This window comes from Dermochelys coriacea, chromosome 1, assembly GCF_009764565.3.
Source record: "Dermochelys coriacea isolate rDerCor1 chromosome 1, rDerCor1.pri.v4, whole genome shotgun sequence".
NCBI lineage: Eukaryota > Metazoa > Chordata > Testudines > Dermochelyidae > Dermochelys > Dermochelys coriacea.
The window spans coordinates 107,245,475-107,271,601 of NC_050068.2; the positions used below are offsets into that span (position 1 = coordinate 107,245,475).

Sequence of the window (26,127 nt, forward strand, 5' to 3'; positions counted from 1 at the left end):
GATATTGTTATTAGCATAAAAGGCCCCAGTCTTTGGGCCTTGCTGAGCTCTATAGAATCATAGAAGCATAGATGATTAGAGTTGGAAGAGATCTCAGCAGGTCATCTAGTCCAACCTCCTGCTCAAAGCAGGACCAAACCAAACTAAATCATCCCAGCCAGGGCTTTGTGAATCCTGGCCTTAAAAACATATAAGGATGGTGATTCCACCACCTCCCTAGGTAACCCATTCGAGTGCTTCACCACCCTCCTAGTGAAATAATTTTTCCTAATATACAACCTAGACCTTCCCCACTATAACTTGAGACTTCTTGTTCTGTTATCTGCCACCACTGAGCAGAGCTCCATCCACTTTGGAACCCACTTTCAGGTAGTTGAAGGCTGCTATCAAATCCCCCCCTCATTCTTCTCTTCAGCAGAATAAATAAGCCCACTTCCCTCAACTCTCCTCTTAAGCAATGTGCCCCAGCCCCTAATAATTTTCGTTGCCCTCTGCTGGACTCTCTCTAATTTGTCCACATCTTTTCTGTAGTGATGGGGCCCAGAACTGGACGCAATACTCCAGATGTGGCTCACCTGTGCCGAATAGACGGGAATAATCACTTCCCTCCATCTGCTGGCAATGCTCTTATTAATGCAGCCCAATATGCCGTTAGCTTTCTTGGCAGCAAGGGCACATTGTTGACTCATATCCAGCTTTTCGTCCACTGTAATCCCCAGGTCCTTTTCTGCAGAACTGTCATTTAGCCAGTCGGTCCCCAGCCTGTAGCAGATTCTTCCATCCTAAGTGGATGACTCTGCACTTGTCCTTGTTGAATCTCATCAGATTTCTTTTGGCCCAATCCTTCAATTTGTCTAGGTTATGCTGCACCCTATTCCTATCCTTCAGCATATCTACCTCCCGCACAGCTTAGCATCATCCGCGAACTTGCTGAGGGTGCAATCCATCCGATCATCCAGATCATTAATGAAGAAGTTGAACAACATCCACTTGCTACTGGATCAGGAGAGGGGGGAATCTCTCACCATTATTTGTACTCATCCTGTCTCCAGATCTGCAAAGACCATTTGGACCTCTTGATTAAGTTAGAAGAACCTTAGTGCTGCTGTAATATACACTGACTAGTGAAGTCAGCCAGGATCACCAGAGCACAGCATGCTCTGACCCTAACCCATCCTCTGGGAACTCCCTTTCCCCATCATGCTGTCTACACTGAGATTTGAGTGGTGGGCATAAAGCCAGCTATGTCAGCTCTTTGCCATCTAGGGATTCCCCCTTGAATCCAGTTGAAATTGGCAAAAGATTTTGTTTAGTCATAATATAGTTACCTAAGTTGGACTTTGGCCAGGACTTAGGTTTACCAACCATATACTCGTGAAAAATGCTATGAGAGTGCTAATAACCACAAGTAATTTTAGCTGTCTTCTAAAAGATTGCACGTCCATCGGCCTTGCCCTTGTATGCTATTTTGGGGTATCAGTTCAATACAGCCTCAGAGCGTCACATACTGAATCACCATCACCTAGGTGTTCTTTGGAACTCCTCTATCCCAAATATTGACCCTGCTCTTCTCTGCTTAGCTTGAGGTATCTAATGGGACCACACTATAATGTGGTATGACTGTAGGCTTTGTAATTTGGCTTACTTCAGAACAAAATCAATCATATAAAACAGGACATTTAAGAGCAGACAGCAACACTCAACAGTCATAGTTTCAGTTCACTTTGGCTCATAAGCAGAGGCAAAATGGCTCAGAAGGCTTGGAATGCTTAAAGTGTCTTGGCACATAAACAACAAGGACTCTGGTGGCACCTTAAAAACTAACAGATTTATTTGAGCATATGCTTTCATGGGTAAAAACCTCACTTCTTCAGATGCCTGAAGTGAAAGTTACAGATGCAGACATAAATATACTGACACATGAAGAGAAGGAAGTTACCTCACAAGTGGAGAACCAGTGTTGACAGGCCCAATTTGATCAGGGTGGATATAGTCCACTCCCAACAATAGATGAGGAGGTGTCAATTCCAGGAGAGGCAAAGCTACTTCTGACATTTCATGTGTCAGTATATTTTTGCCTGCATCTGTAACTTTCACTCCATGCATCTGAAGAATTGAGGCTTTTACCCACGAAAACTTATGCTCAGATAAATCTGTTAGTCTTTAAGGTGCCACCGGACTCCTTGTTGTTTTTGTGGATACAGACTAACTCGGCTACCCCCTGGTACTTGGCACATAAAGAGTCTCTTAAGCCAGGAAAAAATACAAGTCCTTTGCCAGACAAGTACAGATGTCATTAGGGGCTCTGACTTGGGGAAGAAGCATATGGGGGAGAATATGGCTGGAAGGGGTGGAGACTGTTCTGGAGGAAGGCATGTCTGCTGCCGTCTGTGCTTGTTAGTATGCCATCCTGGTCTGTGAGCTAGCTCTGTTGATAATACCTGTGGTTAGCTGATTTAAAGATTCAAAGTTTCTTGAAACTGGACAACATGGGGAATGATGGGAAACAGAAGTAATTTAAGATGATTCTAATTTCCACAATGAACTGTTCAAATGAAACAGATTTCCCTAAAATCAGAAACTTAGTGGCAACGTATATAATGGTTATTCTGTTCTGAACGAGATAAGAGAATTGGGGACTAAAGCACTGTATAAGTGTCAGCTGATGAACAACCAGTATTTATAATAGCAATTATAGAGAAACATAATTTATGACTTATGACAAGGACTGGCATCTTTTAATTTCTGCTTTAATATTTGGGAAATGTCTAATGTAACCAAATCATTGGGTATATGTCTCCACACTGGTGTGTTACAGCTTAATATTAAACTCCCACAGTAATTGCAATGTTTATTTTGACACCGGCTTACATGGATGCCAGATTCATGACTTGTTTTGCTTGGCTAAACTGGGGATTGCCAAGACTGAGAATAGTGCTAGACACATTAAAAAAAAAACTATGTTGTCTTGTCAGGTTAAAAATAAGTGATAAAAGATACCATTCAATAGGAAATTTTAGCTAGACATTAGAAAAAATTTGGGCACTGACTTTAGTCATTAATATTTTCTGCTACTCAAAGAAGCACATAGGGCAGGAATCGGCAACCTTTGGCACGCGACCCGTGAGGAAAATCTGCTGGCGGGCCGGGATGGTTTGTTTACCTGCAGTGTCCGAGGGTTCAAGGGATGTGCTGGCCGCCGCTTCCCGCAGCCCCCATTGGCCTGGAATGGCAAACCACAGCCAGTGGGAGCTGCGATAGGCTGAACCCGCAGACGCTGCAGGTAAACAAACTGGTCCAGCCCGCCAGTGGATTTCCCTGATGGGCCGCATGCCAAAGGTTGATGATCCCTGACATAGGGTATCTGTAGCAATCCCCTCTGATTTGATGGGCCATTGAAGTTCAGTGTTGCACTTTCAGGATCTCAGTAATGATTATCTTGGACATAATTTTCTAATCCTTTTATCTGCATGTTGTCTGACGTACAACCTGGTTAAGAACTTCTGTTGCTATAAGAAACATGCCTTGACATCCTATTATTTTTGAGCGCTTCTTTGTTCTTGGTTTTGTATGATTAGGGCCCTACCAAATTCACAGCCAAGAAAAACATGTCACAGACTGTGAAATCCGGTCTCCCCCCATGAAATCTGGTCTTTTGTGTGCTTTTACCCTATACTATACAGATTTCATGGGGGGAGACCAGTGTTTCTCAAATTGAGGGTCCTGACCCAAAAGGGAATTGCAGGGAGGGTCACAAGGTTATTTTAGGGCGTCATGGTATTGCCAAACTTAATTCTGTGTTGCCCTCAGAGCTGAGCAGCTGTTGGCCAGATGCCCAGCTCTGAAGGCAGCGCCCCGCTAGCAGCAGTGCAGAAGTAAGGGTCCCTGCACCGCAACCCGCCAACAATAACCTTGTGACACCTCCCCACCCCCGCACAACTCGTTTTTGGGTTAGGATCCCTACAATTACACCACCATGACATTTCAGATTTAAATAGCTGAAATCATGAAATTTACCATTTAAAAAATCCTATAACCATATGTTTGAGTCAGCTGTCCACTGTTCTCAGTTACACATAAAAAAATCAAATTTGTTTTTAGAAATCCATTTACTTTTTATTTGTTACCGTCTCCATACTACCCCTGTGTGCCCTGATGCAGTCTGCCCTTCTGAGATCAGCTTGTTTTAAGCAGTTGCAGGTATGTTTGCCATATTTCCACTTCTGAATTTCCTGTTTCAACAACCTTCCTGATTCAAAATGATATTAAGATGAACAGAGCACCCTGAAAACTCATCTAACAAAAAAGACTTATCCTAGTGAAAGTTTATTTTTAAAACTATGTTATGAGATTAAGTTGATCTCAGTGGAGAGGAAATAAACTAGAATAATAGGAAACAAACTATCATATTATGTGGTTGTGGAGTTTATTGTGGAGCCTATTTTGTAAACATGTAATTATAATATTCTCTCTTTTCTTCCCATTCATCTAAGTAAAAGGAAAAGGGCTTCTATGAGGCATAATTTATTCTGTCCTCATCTTTCTTCTTCAGTGTGTGTCATTTTTTTTCCCCAAGAAGACAATGCAGTGTGAGCCAAACCTGGCCTCTCTACAGAATTATAGAGTACACCGGGTAGCTGTAGTGATCCCCTCCTATTTTTTTAGTTATTGAAGTTAGTTATTGAAATTAAATTTTGTACTTTGAGGATTTCAGTCACGATTACCTCAGACTCAATTTTCTAATGTTTACGAAATACAAATCCCTGTATGTAAATACAGTATCAGTTATAACAGTAAGACGCAACAGGGCATGCCTTTGGTAGTCTATTTGTTCAGTTGTCAGTGCACCACTTGAGAAGAGTACCAACAAACTACCAAGCTTTGATTCAGGAAAGTCCATTCCCCTTTATGCTGGTGTAATTCATTCAAAGTCAATGGGACTTAAGAACATGCTTCTTAAATGCTTTCCTGAATCAAGGTCCCAACGCATAACCGGGAATGGTTTATTTCTGGTAGAATATAGCTCACTGATTGTAGTATTTTGCCCTTTATATAAAATTATTTAAGGGTGGGGTGCTGCAGAAGGGGTGATTTAATGTCACAGACCTTCTTCTATGAAAAGTAATTGTTTTGGAAGGATGAAACAAGTTAAAAAACATCTTCAGTGTTAAGAAGAATTATCCTTGCTTTGGAGGTGGTGGGGGTGGTTCTATTCAGCAGTGGTGAGTTAATTAATTAATTACAGTGAAAAAATATCACGTACAGGTTTATTTTTGAGCCATATGTGAAGTTCATTATATTTACTGATGTATTTACTAATGATTGTTAAATAAGTCTGTTATATTATCTGCTTATTTGTGTGTGTAGTATGTGTACAGTTATCAGATAGTACACGGTTTAATTTAAAAAAGAATCCACTATAATTGTGCATTGAAGAAAGTTCTGACTAGAGTATCCTACTCACTTTTGACTTTAGATGTGGTACACTAGTTTTGACTCTTAGAACCATTATCCTAAATATTAATAACTAGTGAACTCTGAAGAGCCTAATAAACTTAATTACGTCTACTGGGTAACCTAATGAAAAAGAGAAACCTAAACAAAAAGTACAAAGCAACTCGAAGCTGAAGCAGAAAGTTCACCAGTTTCTGAAACAATGCTGAACATGGATTGGTCCTGTCTGCACTTGCAGGCACTAACCTGTTTTCTGCACCTGCTGAGCAGCATTCATTGCATATTTCCTAGTATGTATCAGGTTTTTCAGTAGGGCCACAATGGAAAGCATATATTTAATATAAGCGTCCATTATATAAATCTGGAGTAATTTTATTCAAGTGTAAAATTGAGTGACTAAAAGCAGGATTTGGTGTAATAATATCATTCATATAATGATTATAAAACTTCTATGGACATGAATAGGAGTTACACACAATTGACAGAGAATCCTGTAGGATCTCTCTCTCACTAATGCACATAATTTTGTTTTTTATTTCATAGATATAATCGCACTTCAAAAGAAGATCATGATGCTGTGGTCTGCTTCTGAAACAATATTACTTTTCTTTGGGAAGCATTGTTAGCACCATTCAAAAACTTGATATATACAAAAAAAAAGATTTCTGCCTATATTCTTAGGAACATAATAGTTATTAAAAATAGAAAAGACTTATCCAGCAACTGGCTCCCTTCTCAAAGGAAGATACAGCATCTGTTAAACTACTAGTATGCTTGGCTAAAATATCTTAGCCTAGGCATTTGATATTTTGTACAAAAATAAAGATCAAACCCAATGTCTTCAGTTTACATGTGGCTATAGCATCTGGTTACAGTACATAAATCCAGCTGTAGTTAAGCATTAAGCAATAATCTCTTACAGTAGAGTTAACATAAATCCACAGTAATGGAACACTTCTTTTAAAGATTTACTGGAGGTTTTAACTGGTGAATTTATCAAGGCAGAACTTTATTGACTGAACAGTGCACTGGCTATCTGCGTTAAACCTTCTTTACTGCAAACAGATGTTTTATCCTCTTAGGTGCTGATTTTAGAATAATAAAAGCAAGAGCCATGCATTGGACATCACAAAATTCAAAAAGTTTTCCATGATGCTTAATTTATTAATTTTATCCTGAGTTTTTGCTAACATTGACAGGGTTATATTAATTTTAAAATGACAGCTTTGTGCAATAGCATATTATTCTAGTAATTAGCTGAGATTTGCATAGCTGAACAATTTGTAATAATTTCACCTCAGTGCTACAAGGTAACTTGGTTCAGAGAATGTAAGATTTGTTTATATGTTAGGTTGGAAAGATGACAACAAAGGAAGAGACAGTAAAAATATTCCCCCTTCCCTGCAAGAAAAAAGCCAGAAGCTGTCCATTATCATGTTCTGCAACTGTTGTCGGCTTTATTGATGTCAACTGTTTTGTTTTGTCCTTATCTCGTTTCTGTTTACATATCAAACAGTACTAAGTGCAGGGCAGCTTTTCCCCACAAAACAGAGTACATTGTCCCCTCCTGTTCACATGATAGATTTAAAGAAAAAAAAACTGTTTGTAATCTGTTATCCTGTGACTTTGTGAATGCGGTGTGGATTGGTAGGTTGTTGTTTTTTTAGATATATCATACACTTACACAGTACCTTTTATCCTAGTATATTTGAAAACACTTAACAAATGTGTGTGAAACCATGAAGTGGTTTGTCTTACTCAGGCAAAACTGCCATCAAGTCAGTCTCAAAGTCAGCTCATTTTTCCATCATAAAGGTCTTCAGGATTTAGTAAAAATATATATGGGAATAACTACACTCGCAGCTAAAATGTGCCAGAGAGACACATAGCAACAGCCTCGTGGCATTCAGCAATATTAGCCAGCTGTTTAGGACAGGAGATAAGAATATTGTATCTGCCTGAAACTGCTTGCCTTCCTCTTAACATACTGTTTGTATAGTGGTAAGCATTAAAAAATTATAATTTGCCATGAGTTGCCACATAATGAGATATTCCATTTTCTCTTCACTTTGAATAGAAATTAAAGATGCTAATTGTGGAATAATATTGCATTTTTTGTTGGTAACCACTGTATTTAATAGGAAATAAAGTCAAATAAGATCCACAACACACATTTTTCTTGCCCCAAAGAGGGTGTCTGCTTATTTAATTATATGTTGCACTTTCATAGTACAGGTTTTTCTTGGAGATTTCAAAGCAATTTATGAATATTAATTAATGGAGACTAACAAAACCTCTATAAGGTAGGTAGCAAAAGTATTCTTATTTTTAATGGATGAAGAAAGTGAGGTTAGATAATTTGCTCAAGATCACCTTGGAAATCTGTGGCAATGTTGGGAATAGAACAAGCTCTTCTTACTCCCTGTTTCCCTTTTAACTACAAGATTTGCTTTCTTCTCTCTCAATACTGAGTCAAAGGAAATCTTAGTGTCTCCTGTCATGTATAATATGCAGATGAACAAAAGTTGTATATTGGCAGCACAGGCATGTGAGACTTCCCATTTTACCCACATAAGCACCAAGCATGCTTAACTTTAAGACCCTGCTTAAATCCCATGGATTTCAATTGCCCATTGAAATCCATAAAATTTAAGCAGGGGCTTAAAGTTAAGCACATGCTTAAATGTTTTGCTGAATCAGGGCCTGATTCACATGTGGAATGAACACAAAGTACTAGTTCACACTGTAGAAATATGTCATGAAAAATAATCTTTACTAGATCTGTTTCATTGTCCTGGTGACCATGTATCATGTATTCTGTTGTATCATTACACACACATTGTATTTGTTTTTAGAGCAATCAATGCAACTAGCTGCAACATTTCATGGAAACTAGCATAGGTAGGATATGCTTGTTACTGACCCATTTTAATTAAGATCAAGTTGTAATAAAACCCCTTTCAAGTCCACATGTGCATGAAGGGATTTATTTAGGCTAATCTGAACCCATTTAATCAAAGAGATATGCTCTTCTCTAGGATAACACATCGATGTTTTTTATTAGATGAACTGCAGGTGCACTTTCCTACCTTTGGCCTAAAAAGCCAAGAGACTCATAAACTAGGTTATGCTAAACAAGCAATGAACCAATTCTCTTATTTACTGTCTGTCAGCAGAATTTCAAAGAATTTGGGTACCCCTGTGTGTTGGGACAGCTTCTCAGGAAGTCTTATCAAGGTCAATGAAGATCTTCTGAAAAAACAACAAAACATTACTTCATCCTGTCCTGTGAATTTCTGTGACAGGGTAGTGTAAACTGTCTTTGGAAAATTATTGTGTGACAGAGATTTGCATGTGGTCACAGATGATATGTAGAAAAACAAGTGAAATTTTCTACCTTGTACAAAAAAAGATAGAGATCCCAGCTTTTACGACTATTTTGAATTATTGAAAAAACATGATTACCTTTATGTGTCACATTTAATTTTGTTTTACACAAGATTTTAGAAATTTACAGTAAAGATTTTGACAGGACATTTTAGAAAGATTTCAGATTTGGAAAATTATGATTTTAAAACCTATTTGTCATTATATGATTAAGATACAGCATCAAATTTATTTTATTTGTTTACTTTCAATTATTTGTACCTTCGCTGTCTGCAGATAAAATTCCCCTGCCTGCCATTTTTGACCATTTGTTAGCAAAAATTGGACTTTGCCTGAGTACTAGATCAAAAACCAATATTATCCCATTTCCGCAGGGAGCTCTGGCAATCCATACCAATGGATTTCCACACATAATTGAAAGGAGGCAGATGAACCAGAAGACAGAATAAGTTCTCACCACAAGGAGTCATAACTCCCCACAGGAACCAGTTTACACTTTGCCTCAGTGAGTAGCAGATGCTGACAATCATCAGACAACCTTTTTTTCTTCTTCAGGAAATGACAGAAAAAAATAGAGAAAAATAGCATTGCCATTTCCAACTACTCCCTCATCCCCTATCTTAGCACACTCAGCCCAGCTGTGGAGATCTAAACAACACAAAATTAATAGAACTCTTATGCATTAAGTTCTCCACACTTATGCCAGGCTGGCAGACCTTTTCGGTAAAAAGATATCCAAGCATATCTCCCTTAAGGTTTCTAAGGGAGAAGTGTCCATCTTCATCTCCCTCTTTTGGAGTTAGATTGAGGAGTTTAATGAAGAGAACATGAGCCACTTAATCGAACAACTGAGGAAGGTCATAGATTTTACTGAGGATGCTGTTCCATCTGCTATCTTAAAAGCTTTTTAACTTGACTCCCATAAAAATGAAAGACTTGTTTCTTGTCAAAGGAAAGAATCAAAGGTATTTGGAAAGTCTCTGATGATAAACCTTCCATGACAGCAGTCTAATATGTTATCTAAGCTTTCTAAAGAGACATGGTCTATTTTGGAGCTCATTAGCAAAAATTTGCTTCCCAGATTCAAGGTAGGAAGGCTGTATCCTCCCATTAGAAGAATCAGATTGTGCTATTTTAGCTAATGCCTTTCTAGATGACATCGCCTTTAACATTTTCAAGGTTTTTCCTAAATCTGTGGGTTGGCAGGTGAAGTAGTGACCTGAAAAACTCTCTTACTTTGCCCAGAGAACAATCAAGATCTAGTACAAACTAACAGTTCTGACCCTACTATTTTGGACAGACTTTGCAATGGCCTTGATGCACCAATTTAAGATTATTACTTTGTTAAGAGTCTCGCCTCCCCTCAGGCATAAACAAGACAGATTCTTAAACTCAATCCACTTCCACCCAAAACATTCAAAGCTTCCTCCGAAGATCATAACAACCATAAACATCTCTTTCTTGTAGCTCAAGAATATCAAAGGGACAGGAAGAAGTTCATGACCCAACAAATCAAAATCCTGGTTTCCCTCAGTCACCACTCCAATTCCTTTGGGAGGCAGAAATAGTCATTTTCTCAGATTGGGAAAACATATCTGAGAGATGGGTTCAATAATTTAAAAATGGTTACTGGTCAAAGTTACTTCACTTCCTTCAAGGAACACTCACCTAAAATAACCCTCTGACTCTTCCCATCTAAATAAACAGGCCTACACAACTGCATTCAATACCTCCAAAATAGTCTTCTTACTATTCTAAAGGTATTCTTCTTGTCACTTCATATCACCTGGATAAAGGCATTTTTCCTGTTTTTAGTCCTCATATGTTCAAGAAGCATCATAGCAGTTTGAGATCTCAAATGGCTAAACTGTTTTTTTGAGTACAAGAAATTCAAGAAAGAATCTCTTTAGTCTATATCAACAGCTGTGTAATCTTCTTGTTCAGCATTTATTGAAGCATCTGATCAGAAATACTGAAGCTTCAAGACAAACAGCCTATGTTTTCAGTATAGTTACCTTCAGTCTTTCCATCACCCAGCAAGTTTTCTCAAAAATTCTGATTGTAACAGCTGCCAGCCCTCAAGGAAAGTCTCCGGAACAAGCTCCTGCACCAGCTCTGACCCTCAGTTCTGATATCTGGCCTCAGACTTCAGCTCTAACCCTTGGCTTCAATTCCTGACTCCTGCTCTGACCACTAGGAATGACCACTCAACATCCTGTTCACTGACAGAAAGGATAGGTGTTTGGCTAGGGGGGAAAATCTCTTCTAAAGGTCCCATGTTTTGTTTCAGACAGTTACCCTGGAGAATCATCTCCTTGTGGTGTTCTAATAGAGTTGTTTGCTGGTAGGAATGCTAAATATAATATTTTCTTAATTTTCTGCAATATTGCTAGACGGATATCTGGACAAAATCCTCAGCTCCTACTAAGGTCTCTTTGTACCATTAGCCAGCCCTTTGAATCGGGTCGTCTCAGGTGAGTGTGACATGGAGGTAGAGATGAGAACAGCAGTTATTTCAAATTCAAATCCCAGGCTCTGGACCAGCTCTTCCAGTTTTAGTTTTGGTTAAATCCAAAATAGAAGGGGCTTACTTTCTGATTCTAGTTCACAAACAGGTGAAATTTCATGATGAAGCTGCTCTTGAAAGCTGACAGTTCAAGGTGGCAGAAATATGAGATCATTTGCGCTCATGAGATTTCTGCCATTTGGAGCTGAAGAATGATGAGACTGAGACCGTACATTACTGGCACCACTAAATATGATCCCAATCCTAAATCATATTTCAGTCTTGAACCCAAATTCTTGCCTAAACTTGATCTGGACACACCTTTCATGCCTAGTCCAATTTTTTGTCCTTAGGCCTTGTCTACACCTACAGAGGTGCTATTCACTAACTTTGAGTGCACTCACAATACTCGTTCTGTTCATTATTTGATTGGCTTATGCAGATGTGCCCTTGAGGACCAACTCCTACATACCAATGGAGAGCCTCCATCAAATAAGGAGGCAAACCAGGAGGAGTAAGGAGGATATGTTTCAAGAAGTGCTGCAATCAACAGATACAGCAGATAGCAAAGCAAGAGCATGGGGGGAGACAGTTAATGAAAAACTAAGGCTGTAGAGCCTGGAAAGGAGACAGGGCAGGAATGGATGATAGATGTACAGAAGTGGATAATAAAGCTACTGGAATGCCAGACAGAGAGCTTATGTCCCTCATAACACTGCAGTCAGAGCACATCCGTGCATGACTCCTCCTGCAGTCAATACAGAATGCCATTCAATGCCCTCGCCAAACTCCCCCAAGGCATTCCACTCCTGTTCCCCTTTCACTCCACATCTAGAGACTGGTTTCAAGATGAAAGCAGAAGTTACACACAACTGTAAGAGGCTTAACCGAGAGACTGTTCCTAATTGCCATGTCCCCTGTTTGCAACCCCCCCCCCCACGTGTTTTATCCTTTAATTAAAGTGTTGTCTTTGAAACAAAATGAGTCTTCATTTATGTCATGCACACAGTAGTTGCTGCTAAAATTTGAACACAGTGGCTATAGGTAGGAACATTTGCTCACTATAATTAAAGCTCAGGAAGCAAGCATTACAGGGGTCATTCAAGGCAGCAAGTAAACATTGCCTGGCCGAATGTATCACATAAAGATTTGTTACTGGGACTCATTGTCAAAATGCTCCTTCCAAACCTCCCTGATATGAGCCCCTCTATTTGCCCCTGAGTCTGGCTGCTCAAAATCAGCAGCCAGCCTATACACCTCAGCACTCCACCCCCGGAAACTTTTGCCCTTCACTTTACAAATGTTATGCAGAGCACATCAGGCTGCTATGGCCATCAGAATATTTTCCTCATTGAGGTCCTACCTGCCAAAAAGGCAGTGCCAGCAGGCTTTTAAGCTGCCAAAGATACAGTCAATGTGTCATTCTGCAACTGTTAAGCCTGTTGCTGGAGTGATCCTTGCTGCTGTCTATGTTCCCAGTGTAAGGCTTCATGAGCCATGGGAGTAAGGGGTAGTCTGGGTATCCCAGGATCACTATGGGGATTTCCACATCCCTAGTGGAATCTTCTGGTCTGGAAAGAAAGTCCCAGCATTCAGCTTTCTATACAGTCCATTGTTCCTAATGATGCATGCTTCATGAACTTTCCCTGAGCAACCTGCATTGATGTCAGTGAAAAGGCCCTGGTGATTCACCAGCACCTGCAAGACTAGGGAGAAGTAGCCCTTTCAATTGATGTACCCTGTTGCAAGATAGGCTGGGGCTAAAACTGGGATATGTATGCCATCTATTGCCCCACCACAGTTAGGGAATCCCATTGCTGCAAAGCCATCAATTATTTCCTGCACATTACCCGAGTCACAGTCCTTCATAGCAGGAGGTGATTAATGCCCTGGACACTTGCATCATCATAACCGCTGCCCCCCTACATTTTAGAACTTCAAACTGATTCGTGACTGACTGGTAGGCAGCCTGGATTTGCCACACAATGATCGCCATTTGTTTTTCCACTGTGAAGGCAGCTGTCATTCAGCTTTCAGGGCAGGGGCAAGTTCTGCCCACAGTTCCAGGAAGGTGACTTTGCGCATCTGAAAGTTCTGCAGCCACTGCTCATCATCCCATATATGGATCACGATGCAATCCCACCTCTCGGTGCCTGTTTCCTGACACTGAGCTCAGTATCGATGGTCCACCATGTGAAGCTGCTGCTTGAATGCCAGCAGCAATCTTGAATGTTTCTTCCCATTACATAGAGCAGGGCAGGTACTACAGATTCACTTTCTGTTTCCCAGTTCTTGAAATATTGCAGGACCAGCCACGTTGTGTTCATAATGCTCATCACCTGACTGGCAGCAGCTCAGGATCCATGATATCAGGTAGAGATGGCAGGTGCACAGTTTACAGGTGTTGTTCAAAAATGGCAGGAAATGAAGTTGGAAGCCCATGGAATGATGGGACAGCAATATCTGCATCACAGGATGGTGAGCACATCCCCATGATGCACTGCATAATGCAGTGCAATCCATTCTCAGATCTCCCAGCAGCAGAGGGTGGCAAGCTGCACCATAGGATAGCTACCCACAATACAATGCTTTCTCTGTTGATACAAAAGCACTGGTGGACGTGCTCTGCTGACACAAAGAGCATTGTGTGGGCGTGTACAACCAATGTAATTATAGCGGCATATGATCATCAATGTAACTTGAGTTAATTTAGTAGTGTAAAAAAGGCCTTAGTTTCTACTTCTTGATATTTGCATTTTCAACTTATAAGATTATAATAAATCTCTTTTCTTAAAGTGTTACCTTAAAGGGAATTAACCAGTATTGTGTCACCTACTCTTTTGGAGTATTTGGTGCAAGTATTCAAATGCATGCAGTGGATGTGTCACAAAAATCCATATTTGCACTGATAAATTGGCCTTGTCTATGTGTCTTCTCTGAATTTAGAAAGCACTTATACTGCAATATAGGTATTAATAATAACTAAATTATCAGCTTATGCATGCATTTCAATTTATGTGTAAGTGCAAGCTTTAAAGACATAACAGATGTTGCATATATTTATGTGATCTCTTGTTGCATCTTTATCTGAAAATTTGAACCCAGAAATCCAGTTCTCTCAAATAAAATGTGGAAAACTATTTATGATAATTTATACCTAAAAGTAGCAGCATGGAATATTTCTGAAATAATGTGAATAGCTCATTCTACCTGTTATTTGGGAGCATGGAAATAGGTTTGAAATTATTACAGAGTAGATCCATTGTATTAGAAAAGAGATTAGAAAGATAAAACTACATGTATAAGTCTTTTCAGTTTTCAGGCAACTGTTTTAGTCTAAAGCAGCACCATATTTTACCAGTGTCTGTGCTGTAGTACAATTATTGATCGGTTTATCTTCTTAAGCAAACCCCATTTTGTGGATCAGCTAATTTCTTCTTTTTGAAATAAACAGTTGATCACATGTTCTTAAATTAAAACTTTTCTGTGTGCTGATAATCTCTCTGGTTACACTAGTCCAGGGCAAATGTTGACATGATAGCATTTAAACAGATGGTCAGACTTTCAGTGGAAAGTAGTTAATTAGAAACTGCACAGACTGGATTTGAATATCACTTGTCTGAGCAGCCACCATCAGCCAAAAGGTTCAGTTTAAGAATTTCTAAATCTATCACAATGTGTTCAGCCAGTCTGAGACCCGTTCTGTAAACACACACATAGATAGGCAATGAAACTATATTAAATAATTCCACATATGCAAGACGTTAGAAATTTCCTAAATGTAGCCTGCATACATCAAACATTACAAGGAAACTTCAGTGCCAGTGCTGTATCTGAGTAGTATTCTCAGTATTATTCACCTCTCTCTCTCTCTCTCTCTCTCAAAGATTTTCAGTAACAATAATAAGAGGGAATTTCTCAGCTAATAGGTCAGGAGTCACAAGGGTCACACTGAATTTTTTCTACTAGGTATTCATGAGGGCCCCATCTCCACATTGCCTGAGAGCCATTCCAGGTAGGAATCTGAACTCAAAAGTGGGCTTTACCACTGAATTTTGAAAACTCAGTCTGGTGCCAAATATGAAGTTTCGACAATGTTGCAGTTCAGAGCAGGATCATCCACTTTAGGCTCTCCATTCCTCAGCTGTCACCTCTCTTGGGCAGAGACCCATGTCTCTCTCCCTCTTGATTAAAAAGAAAAAGAGTACTTGTGGCACCTTAGAGACTAATAAATTTATTAGAGCATTAATAATTTGTTAGTCTCTAAGGTGCCACAAGTACTCTTTTTCTTTTTACGGATACAGACTAACACGGCTGCTACTCTGAAATCTCTCTTGACTGGGTTTTTTCCAGGCTGTGAGGTTCCGTGCCTACACTGTGCTATTCCCAGTGTTTGCACTTTGCTTCTTCTTTGAAGGTTTATGAACAGTTGTAATTGCCCTCAATATCACAGTGCTCTTTCTAAGCAAGCACACTTATTTTTAAGGTGAAAACATTACAGAAAAAAACATTATCAAGCACACTTATTTTTAAGGTGAAAACATTACAGAAAAAACATTAAAAACACAAAAGAACCTACAGATACTTTTAAGTTTACCAACTCCGGCAAGGGCTCTGATAGGAGTCAGCCCTTCAAACCCCACAAAGGGTATTTTTGTGGTTACCAGTTCAGAACAGCCTTAGCTCAGAAGTAACATCCTGCCTCCCCGCCATGAATAATTTAGTCTTTCATTTATACAGCTTGGACTTTTGGTCTTGAGACTCTGGGAACAGGTAATCAGCAGACAGTGGCCCTTTCCTCAGGGTGTAACTTGAAAAGGTTGGGGTTTTTGCATAACCAAAGGTAGGGAATTTGTATTCACCTCCCTCTAGAGATTTCTCAGGGAAACCACTTGATACCATTTGTCCCAAAAGTCCATTCTTGTCTGGCACATTGTTCAATATAGTCCTTTGAAGTTCATAACACTACCCAGGATTTATATTACATCTCCCCTCTAGAGAGATTGCATACAATCCGAGCCCATGATAATACATAACTTTTGCATCTACTACAATGTACTCCAAAGATACTTAAACTTAATTCAATAAGGTTTTTCAAGGATATTGCAGTAAATTGCCACATGTGTCACAGGCAGTTAATCCTATTTAATGTACTGAATTGGCTAAAAAATATACATCGACAAATTCCATTAGGCCTCAAAAGCGGGACTCCCAACCCCCACATAACAGATCTATTTTAAAAAGAACTGTCCCTGCAGGGGGTGACTGTCCCTTTCCCTGCCTTCCTTACTCTCACCAGATGGGCCTTGCTATGATATCAGGCAAGACCTAATTAGGGCCTGGTGGAAGGCATTAACTGTGATTCTTCAGCAACTCACACAGTAAGCTTTGGCAACAATCAAAGTTGTTGATAATAACAAAACCAGAGGGGTGGCAAATGTGTAGTGACCCTCAAAGAAGGGAACAGTGGGAGGTCTTGCAATGAGATGACATTCTGTACTCAGAAATGCAAAGTCGTGGGCACATAATTATCTCTTTGTATTGAAGCCAGGGATTACCCTTTTTCCTCTCAGGACAGGGGATATATTTTATTGGCATATGTAGCCTAAGACTGGAAATCATTATTCCTTTTGGAAGCATATTCCATGTATGCAGTCAGGTATTTGAAGACAAAAGTACTTCAATTTCTGCCTGCAGTGAGCTGTCAGCACAAATTTTGCAAGCTGAAATTGTATCCACAGGAGAGAGTGTCCCCTCTCCCGTGAAAAAAATGAACTAAAACTGACATCGATGAGGGAGGAATTGCCCAATGGTTAGAGCACAGGGCAATGATTCAGTTCAGCATTCTGTCTCCAGCACTATTGCTGACTCACTGTGCGACCTTGGACAGATCAATTCACCTCTCCTTGCCTCCTGTTCCTCAAGTTTAAAGTGGTGATAATACTTGTCTCTAGTGGGTTATGATGCTTTAATTTGTATAAAGCCTCTTGAGATCTTTGGATGAAAGATACTATGGATAGAAAAAACTTTATTCTTCGTATTCAAATTTATGAGCGAGATCCTCAGTTGGAGTAAATTGATATATCCCCATTGACTTCAAAGAAGCTATGCCAATACAACAGCTGAGGATCTGGCCTAAGATTTACTTACTGAACAAATATCTACTTATTTCCTAAGATTAATATGACCTATTACATTCAAAGGAAACTGTTGTTGGAATACATAAACACTCTAGTATTCGTGAAAGGTTTAATAAATGTATGAGAGCTATAACAGAGTGTAGTTTATAGTAACAAAAAGGCAAGTAAGGCTAATATCTGAATGCTATATGGCAGCCTGTAGTGGAAATTTGTATTCATTTATAATTGTAAAGAGTCCTCTTTATCAGCAGTAATTCCATCCCCGTCACTGAAATGTCAAAAAAAAAAGTTTTCTATTAATGAGAATGATTGTAAATATTCAAAAATGTTAACATTTTTATGAAATAATTATGTATCTGTAGTGTGAGGTATGACATTAACAATAAGGGTTTGATTCATTACCACTTTACTTCAGTTTTACACCAGTTGTAGCTGTGTTGTTTTCACTGAAGATACACCAGCTTATAATTGGAGTACCATAGTGATGAATTGGCCCTAAGTCTAATTATGTGGTAGAAGTGATCTGCAAAGTGTCTCAAGACATTTGCATCCTGAATCCATCTTTAGCGGGGGGAGGGGGAGTGGGGGGAGGGGGAGTATTTTTATAACCAGAAGAATATCTTTTCCAGTTGTCACTGTTTCTCAGCTGGGGCAGGCTAAAGAATATAAAATGTGATTTGTGACTATTTTGGCAAGCAAACATAGCAGGCTCTCTCTGCTGTTTGGATTTATATAATGTCCACCCAGGGCTGTAAGTCTTAACACAATTTTAAAATACTGTCTGACACTTAAAAATAGTGACTACAGCTTTGTGATTTTTTTAAACTAAAAATCCATTCCTTCCCAACAATTCTCATCTTTCAATCCTCCTTATATCTTGGGAAATGGATGGGTCTTGCATCATGTTCTAAAAGTTAGCAAATTGGCTATTTTAGGCCAAAGAAGTAGAGGAGTGAATTCCAGAGTTCAGCACATCTCAGAAAATGTCCTGCCTGCAGCTGCCCCCCTTTTTAAATGTAGAGGGCTCCTTATCAAGTGCCTGTTCTGATCACAACTGTGTAAGAACCTTAGTGGGAGAGTGGCAGTCTCTCCAGGCTGGCAGGTCCCAGTAGGTACCTAAGGTGTCATTTTGAAAAGCACTCGCCATTGGCCTAACCTTGTTCTTATTGAAGTCAATATGATTTTTACCTTTGGAGTCAGTGTGAGCAGAGTTTGGCCAACACTGCACTTTGGAAAATCTCACTCATAGGGTACTCAACATCTGATTAACTCTCAGCAAACTGTGTGATCATGGGAGATACTGAGCACAAGTCAATGAAGATTGAGAAAACTCAGCCCCTTCCAAGACTGGACCCTGAGTTGGCAATTTTAATTAAAGTATTTGTGTGAAAGCTCATATATTAACTCTTCAAAAACATTAAAAAGAGCTGATGAACCATATTGCCTGAATGTGTAAAGGCATATGATACCATTCTGCAAAAGAGAGAAAATAAGGGGCCAACCATGCAGAAAGATATGTAATAAATTCTCAGTGAGGACTGCTGGGTGATCCCTTTTGAAAACCTGGCTCTAAGGACCCAGTTCTGTAAGATGCTGAGTACCTCAGGAGGTGTTAAGTCAGTACTTCACAGAATCCAGTCCTAGTGATGTAAGGTCTGTTATACATTAGAAAGATCTACTGGTCGATCTATCCTGTGATGAGCTGCCAAAATCTTAACAACCGGTTCCCTATAAAAAGTTCTGATTTAAGGGATGTGCCCCAGTATGTTTTTTTGTACAAACAGGGTTACCATACATCCATATTTTCCCAGGAGGAATTTTTAAAATTTAAAAATTCCTCCCGGACGGTGATTTAAGAACCAAAAAGCCTGACCTGTCCGGGAAAATACGGATGTATGTTAACCCTGTCTAAAGTTCTTTTTTAAAAAGATGGGTCTGAACTAGAAATGAGCTCTGTTTCACATGTGTGGGTCCCCACCACTTCCTGGGGTGTGCTAGGGTGACCAGATGTCCCGATTTTATAGGGACAGTCCCGATTTTAGGGTCTTTTTCTTATATAGGCTCCTACTCCCCACCCCGTCCTGATTTTTCACACTTGCTGTCTGGTCACCCTAGGGTGTGCACGTGTGTGGGTACCAGCTGCTCCCTGCCCCCTTCATTGAAGCAAGTGTGCAGGGTTACTGCCCTGGGAACTTCAGGGCACTAGTGGACATGGGGCCAGCTGCAGACAGGGGTGTGGGACAGGGCTAGCTGGAGGCAGGGGGTGCAGGGCTGGCTGCAGGCAGGGCAGGGGTTGCAGAGCTGGCTGGAGACAGGAGGGTGCGGGGTTGGCTGGAGGCAAGGGGGGGTGGGGCTGGCTGGAGACAGGGAGGGGCTGACTGGAGGTAGGGGCTGGCTGCAAACAGGGCAGGGGGGTGCTGGGCTGGCTGGAGACAGGGGCTGGCTGAGGGCAGGACGGGGTGCAGCAGGGGCTGGTGCGGGCAGGGCAGGGGGTGCGGCAGAGGTTGGCTGTGGGCAGGGGGGTTCGGGGGTGACTGGAGACAGGCTGGCTGCGGGCAGGGCAGGGGGTGTGGCAGGGGCTGGTGCGGGCAGGGCAGGGGGTGCGAGGGTGGTGGAGGCAGGGCAGGGGGTGGCTGGAGACGGGGTGGCTGCGGGCAGGGGGTGTGGGGCTGGCTGGAGGGGCTGGGGAGGGGGTGCGGGGGTGGCTGGGGGCTGCGGGAGGGAGGACGGGGTGGGGGGGCGGGGGTGGCTGGAGAGGGCTGGCTGAGGGCAGGACGGGGTGCAGCAGGGGCTGGGTGCGGGCAGGCAGGGGGGCGCAGCGTTGGCTGCGGGCAGGGGGGTTCGGGGTGCTGGAGACAGGCTGGCTGCGGGGCAGGCAGGGGGTGTGGCAGGGGCTGGTGCGGGCAGGGCAGAGGGTGCGGGGTGGCTGAAGAGGGCTGGTGCAGGCAGGGCAGGTGGTGCAATGTGGCAGTGGTTGGTGGATACGACAGGGGGTCGGCAGGAGCTAGCTGCAGGCATGGAGTGCGGGGGTGGCTGGGATGGGCTGGCTGCGGGCAGGGGGCTGGGGCTGGCTGGAGACGGGCTGGCTGTGGGCAGGCAGGGGGTGCGACGGGCTGGCTGCAGGCAGGGGGTGCGGGGTGGTGGAGACAGGCTGGCTGCGGGCAGGGGGCTTGGGGTGGCTGGAGAACGGGCTGGCTGCGGGCAGGCATGGGGTGGGGCAGGGGCTGGCTGCAGGCAGGGGGCGTGGGGGTGGCTGGAGGCAGGGCAGGGGGTGACTGGAGACGGGGTGGCTGCGGGCAGGGGGCGTGGGTCTGGCTGGAGACGGGCTGGCTGTGGGCAGGGCAGGGGGTGCGGGGATGGCTGGAGACAGTGGCTGGCTGCGGGCAGGCAGGGGTGCGGCAGGGCTGGCTGCAGGCGGGGTGCGGGGGTGGCTGGAGGCAGGGCAGGGGGTGGCTGATATGGGTGGCTGCGGGCAGGATGGTGGGTACGGGCAGGGGGTGTGGGGCGTCTGCGGGCAGGATGGTGGGTTTGCCCACTGGAGAGCATCAGGACGCAGCCCGGCCCAGCAGAGCACCGGGACCCCAACCAGGCAATCAGCGGGAGCCCCAGGGCCAGGGGAGCACAGCAGCACCAGGGCTCGTGCTCAGGGCCAGGTGGAAGCCCACATGGCTCCCCGCAGGGCAGCGCCCCCGGCGGCTGGAGGAGGAATTAACATCACTTCCTGTCCGGAGCCCATCAAAGCCTCAGCACCCCCTGCAGGGAAGCGGGTTAACAACAGGTTCTAAAAACTGCTTCAAAATTAGCAATCGGTTCGCGTGAACCGGTGCGAACTGGCTCCAGCTCACCACTGGATTTATCCTGCATTGGGAAGTACTGTGCCTCCATACACATTTTTCTCTTCCATTCATGTTTCTCGGTTTCTCGGTCTTCGGTCCGGCGCCGGGGGGCCCATTGAAGCAGTTATCCCGATTTCCATTTAGGGCAAGGGTTCCCAAACTTGGTTTGCGGCTTGTTCAGGGTAAGCCCCTGGCAGGCTATGAAACGCTTTGTCTACCTGTGTCTGCAGGTACGGCCACTCGCAGCTCCCGGTGGCCGCAGTTCGCCATTCCTAGCCAATGGGAGCTGCGGGAAGTAGGGCCGTGAACCAAGTTTGGGAACCCCAGATATTGGGTAAATCTGCATTGCTATTACATCCGTATATTTCACCATATCATGCTTTCCCATAAGTCTTTTCATTGTCTGTCATAACCCCCAGTGAGATTGGTTAGAGAAGCGCAAATAATGCTTACACCTAACTGTAAAAGCTGTGTACTCATGCAAAGCACAACTCTTGTGAGAGCTCTCTAAGGACATGTCTGTACTACAAAATTAAGTTGACCTAACTTATGTTGGCATACAGCCACCGCAGTAATTACATCACTTGTGCCTGTCAACTCTTTGCTCCTTGTGTCAGTGTTGCACGTCCTCACCAGGAGCACTTGTATTGATTGTACTGTCTGTGTGGGGGCATTGTGGGGTGACTCCTGAAAGCCATAATAGTTGACATAACCACAGATCAACTGTGTTGACCTAACTACTGCGACCTTGACTCCGTGCCTCTCGTGGTGGTGGAGTTATTAAGTTGATGTAGCAGGGCAGTTGCAGGAGCAAAATTTAAGTATCGATACTTCCATAGTCAGGGGGACATAAACTGCCTTGTGTTGACCTAACTGAAGTGTAGACCAGACCTTGGTAGTAGTCTGATGACTAAATGGGGAGTCCATGATGAGACTTATCCATCCCAACTGGAATAGGAATGTGATCAGGAATTGTCAGAGCTCAAACCACCACCAGGTCTGTTTTTATGGACATGGGACAGCTCAATGTGAAAATGCAAACACCCATTCTCACTCTCTCCCTTTCATTTTGCAGTGAGATGTGATTAGGTGTATTGCTATGCATGTTGCAGGAAGGCCACAATATGTTACTGCTAAGAACATTTATTAGCTTGCTATTCTTGTGTTAATATATTGTACTATATTTCAGTTGTCATGTGGCATAGTCTGTCTTGTACTGTATGTTGGCTCTTTTGTTTTCTATTGTCTGCTTTTACACCAGAATGTAGGTAGAGAGGTGTGTGTCTGTGTAACACATTGCAGGGATATTTGTAATTCATTAACACTTCCTTTCAGTGCATATGGTATATTATAGTGGGAGCTTATGACTCAGTACATTTAACACATTTACAATTTAAGTGTGTACTCAGCACCCCTAAGGATCAGACACTATCCTGATGGGTGGAAACATCAGGCCACAAGAAAATTACGCAGTCTTACTACATCACCCATTTAATTCAAGTGCTCAGTCCCTAGGCATTCAGTGAACTTGGGATCAGACTGATAAGAGTTGAATTCTCTAGTCCTCCAAATGGCACAAAGTGAACTTAAAGCCGTCAGAGAGTTATATTGGAGAATTACCCCTTTGTAGGGGAGTCTCTGGCAGCAAAAAAGCTGGAAGAGCCAGGAATTCCAGAAGCTGGCAAAAGGGGAAGTAGGGAGGCACTCTAGATAAGCAGGAGTGTGTCAAGGGAGGGGAGGAGGAGGGCAGAGTCCATTCTCCACTGGCAGAAGATCTTAGTGGCATACATTAAAGCTGTCCCCTTTACCTTCAACTTGCATTGGGGCTGTCTGTGGTTATCTAAGAATTGGGAAGCCACAATCAGCTCCTTGTGAGCCTCTCTTTTTCACTGTGCCTGAGTTCTGCTTGGCTACAGATAAAAATCAACCCTACTGAATTTTGAAAGAGAACAAATGAGGGGGGAAACCATCAGGCCACATGAAAATTAAGCAGTCTTACTTGATTCCTCAGGAATGGCAGAAATGCACCTTGCAAGTTCTAGCGAAATACACACAAATGTCACAAGGAAACCTTGTGAGCTAATAGCTGCATGTAATAATGGGTAGTTAAGCAAGTGCCTAGGGAATTGTAGAACATAAACACATTCTGTCACAAATGCCTTTCCCTCAGAGAGGTGAGAGAATGATTCACTGAGTCTCCTGTAAACACTTAAGAACATTATGTACAGGTGTTTGTGTATGACATCCATGATTGGAAGGCAAAAGATGGCTTTTAACCACAGAAGTTTGATTGCGTGCCAACCTCATAAAGGCTATATGTTTCCCCCTCCCCCCCATGCAGGTATCTGAACCAGACTGTACTGGAGGAGACATCAATAACAGTGAACATTCTCAACAGAGAGAAATTAGCTGTCCTAAAACAAGCCCTAACTGCTTTTGGATTCAATAACCTGGTAAGTTATGCAAGCCTATATAGTTCATGACTTTTACTTAGTTAAAAGCAGGTCATAAGAAACTCATATTGACAGACCCCCCCAGAAAAATATAGGCCTGGCCCTTTTTTGTGCCAATGAAACAAAGCGATAGTTCACTCCAGGGAAATTATTGTAATCACTTTTAATTAGACACTGGACCAACAATATAAACATTTTTCATTCTTAAAGATTCACAGAACAGCTGCAAGTTATAATCCTGTGAACAATTAAATTACATAATGTCTAGATAGCAAGAAACAATCAAATCCCATATGACAAAAAATTATAAAAAACCCTGAGAATATTTCCCTTCCTGATTATATCCCTGTCCCTTTTAATTTTATGAAGTATACATTCCAAATGCTGTCTGAAAAAGGCATATACATAATTAGACATGCAAAATTACAGGCAAGTGACATGAAAGATTTGACTTCAACTAACAAAAGCAACAAGGAGCAGCTAGTCCTAGAACCCACAAGGAGAGAGACAATTCTTCATTTAGTCCTAAGTGAAGCAAAAAATATGGTCCAAGAGATGAGTATAGTTGAAATGCTCAGTAATAGCAACCATAATGAAATTACATTTAAACATCCTTGTTGGGAGAATGGGGGAGGAGAGGGGAATGCCAAAGAAACCCACCCCAGTAACATTTAACTTTAAAAAAGGTAACTACACAAAAATGAGAACCCAGGTAAACCGAAATGAAAAGGTACTGTCACAAGGGTGAAATGCCTACAAACTGCATAGGGACTGTTTAGAAACACCATAATAGAGGCTCAAACTAAACATATACCCAAAATGAAAAAAAAAGCCACTGTAGCTAAATAGCAGATTAAAAGGGGTGGATAGAGGCAAAAGCCATCCTTTAAAAATTGGAGGTCAAGTCCTACTGAGGAAAACAGAAAGGAGCATCAATTCTGCAAGTCAAGTGTGAAGATGTAAGTCAGGCCAAGAAAAAATTTGAACAACTAGCTTAAGAAACAAAAACTAGCAGCAATTTTTTTAAGTACATCAGAAGCAGGAAGCCTGCCAAACAATCAGTGAGGCCACTGGATAACTGAGCTTTAAAGGAGCACTCAAAAAAGACAAGGCCATTGCAGAGAAACTAAATTAATTCTTTTCATCAGCCTTCACTGCAGAGGATGTGAGGGAGACTCCCACACCTGAGCCACTCTTCTTAGGTGACAAATATGAGGAACTGTCCCAGACTGAGGTGTCAATAAAGAAAGTTTTGGAACAAATGTATAACTTAAACAGTAATAAGTCACCAAGACCAGATAGTATTCACCCAAGAGTTCTGAAGGAACTCAAATTGCAGAACTACTAACTGCGATTTCAACAAGTTCTTGTGGCACCTTAGAGACTAACAAATTTATTTGGCATTTATTCAGTTTGTAACCTTTTGCTTAAATCAGCCTCTGTACCAGATGACTGAAGGGCAGATAATGTAATCCCACTTTTTTTTTAAAGGCTCCAGAGGCTATCCTGACAAATATGGGCTGGTAAACCAGGCAATTTGACTGAAACTATAGTAAAGAACAGATTTGTCAGACCAATAGTGAACACAATTATTGGAAAAATTCAACATGGCTTTTGTAAAGGAAAATCATACCTTACCATTCTATCAATTTTTTGAGGGTGTCCACAAAAATGAGGACACGTGTGTTACAATCAATAAGGTGTTCATCAAGGCTTTGATAAGGTCCTCACCAAAGACCTTTTAAGCATAGTAATCAGTCATGGGGTTGGAGGGAAGGTCCTCTCATGGATCAGTAACTGGCTAAAAGATAGGAAACAAAAGAGTAACAAAAATTGGCAGTGTTCAGAATGGAGATAATTAGCAAGTTCCCCCAAGGATCTATACTGTGACCAGTGCTGTTCAACATATTCATAAATGATCTGGAAAAGGGGGTGAACGGTTCGGTGGCAAAATTTGCAGACAATACAAGATTACCCAAAATGGATAAATCCAAAGCACATTAAAAGAGCTACAAATGGATCTCATTAAACAGGATGCTGGACAGCAAAATGGCAGATGAAAGTCAATACTGATAAATGCAAAGTAATGAACACTGGAAAATATAATCCCAACTAAGCATGCAAAATGTTGGGGTCTAAATTAGCTGTTACCACTCAAGAAAGAGATCATGGAGTCGACATGGATAGTGCTCTGAAAACAAACACTCAGTGTGCAGCAGCAGTCAAAAAGCTAACAGAATGTGAGGAACCATTAGGAAAGAGATAGATAAAACAGAAAATATCATAATATCACTAGATATATACATGGTACACTCACACCTTGAGTACTACACGTAAATCTGGTCTTCTCT

The 26,127-nt window shown here is 41.9% G+C and overlaps 1 protein-coding gene across 5 annotated transcripts in view; it reads left to right on the forward strand.

Annotated features, from left to right (window-relative positions):
- The window catches only part of MYO16 (myosin XVI), a 627,399-nt gene that overhangs the window by 415,294 nt on the left and 185,978 nt on the right, over positions 1 to 26,127 (forward strand). For all 5 annotated transcript variants that reach the window (XM_038387064.2, XM_038387062.2, XM_043509217.1 and 2 more), the window contains exon 17: positions 23,665 to 23,776. In XM_038387064.2, the coding sequence (XP_038242992.1) occupies positions 23,665 to 23,776 (112 nt within the window). The remainder of the gene's footprint in view (positions 1 to 23,664; positions 23,777 to 26,127) is intronic.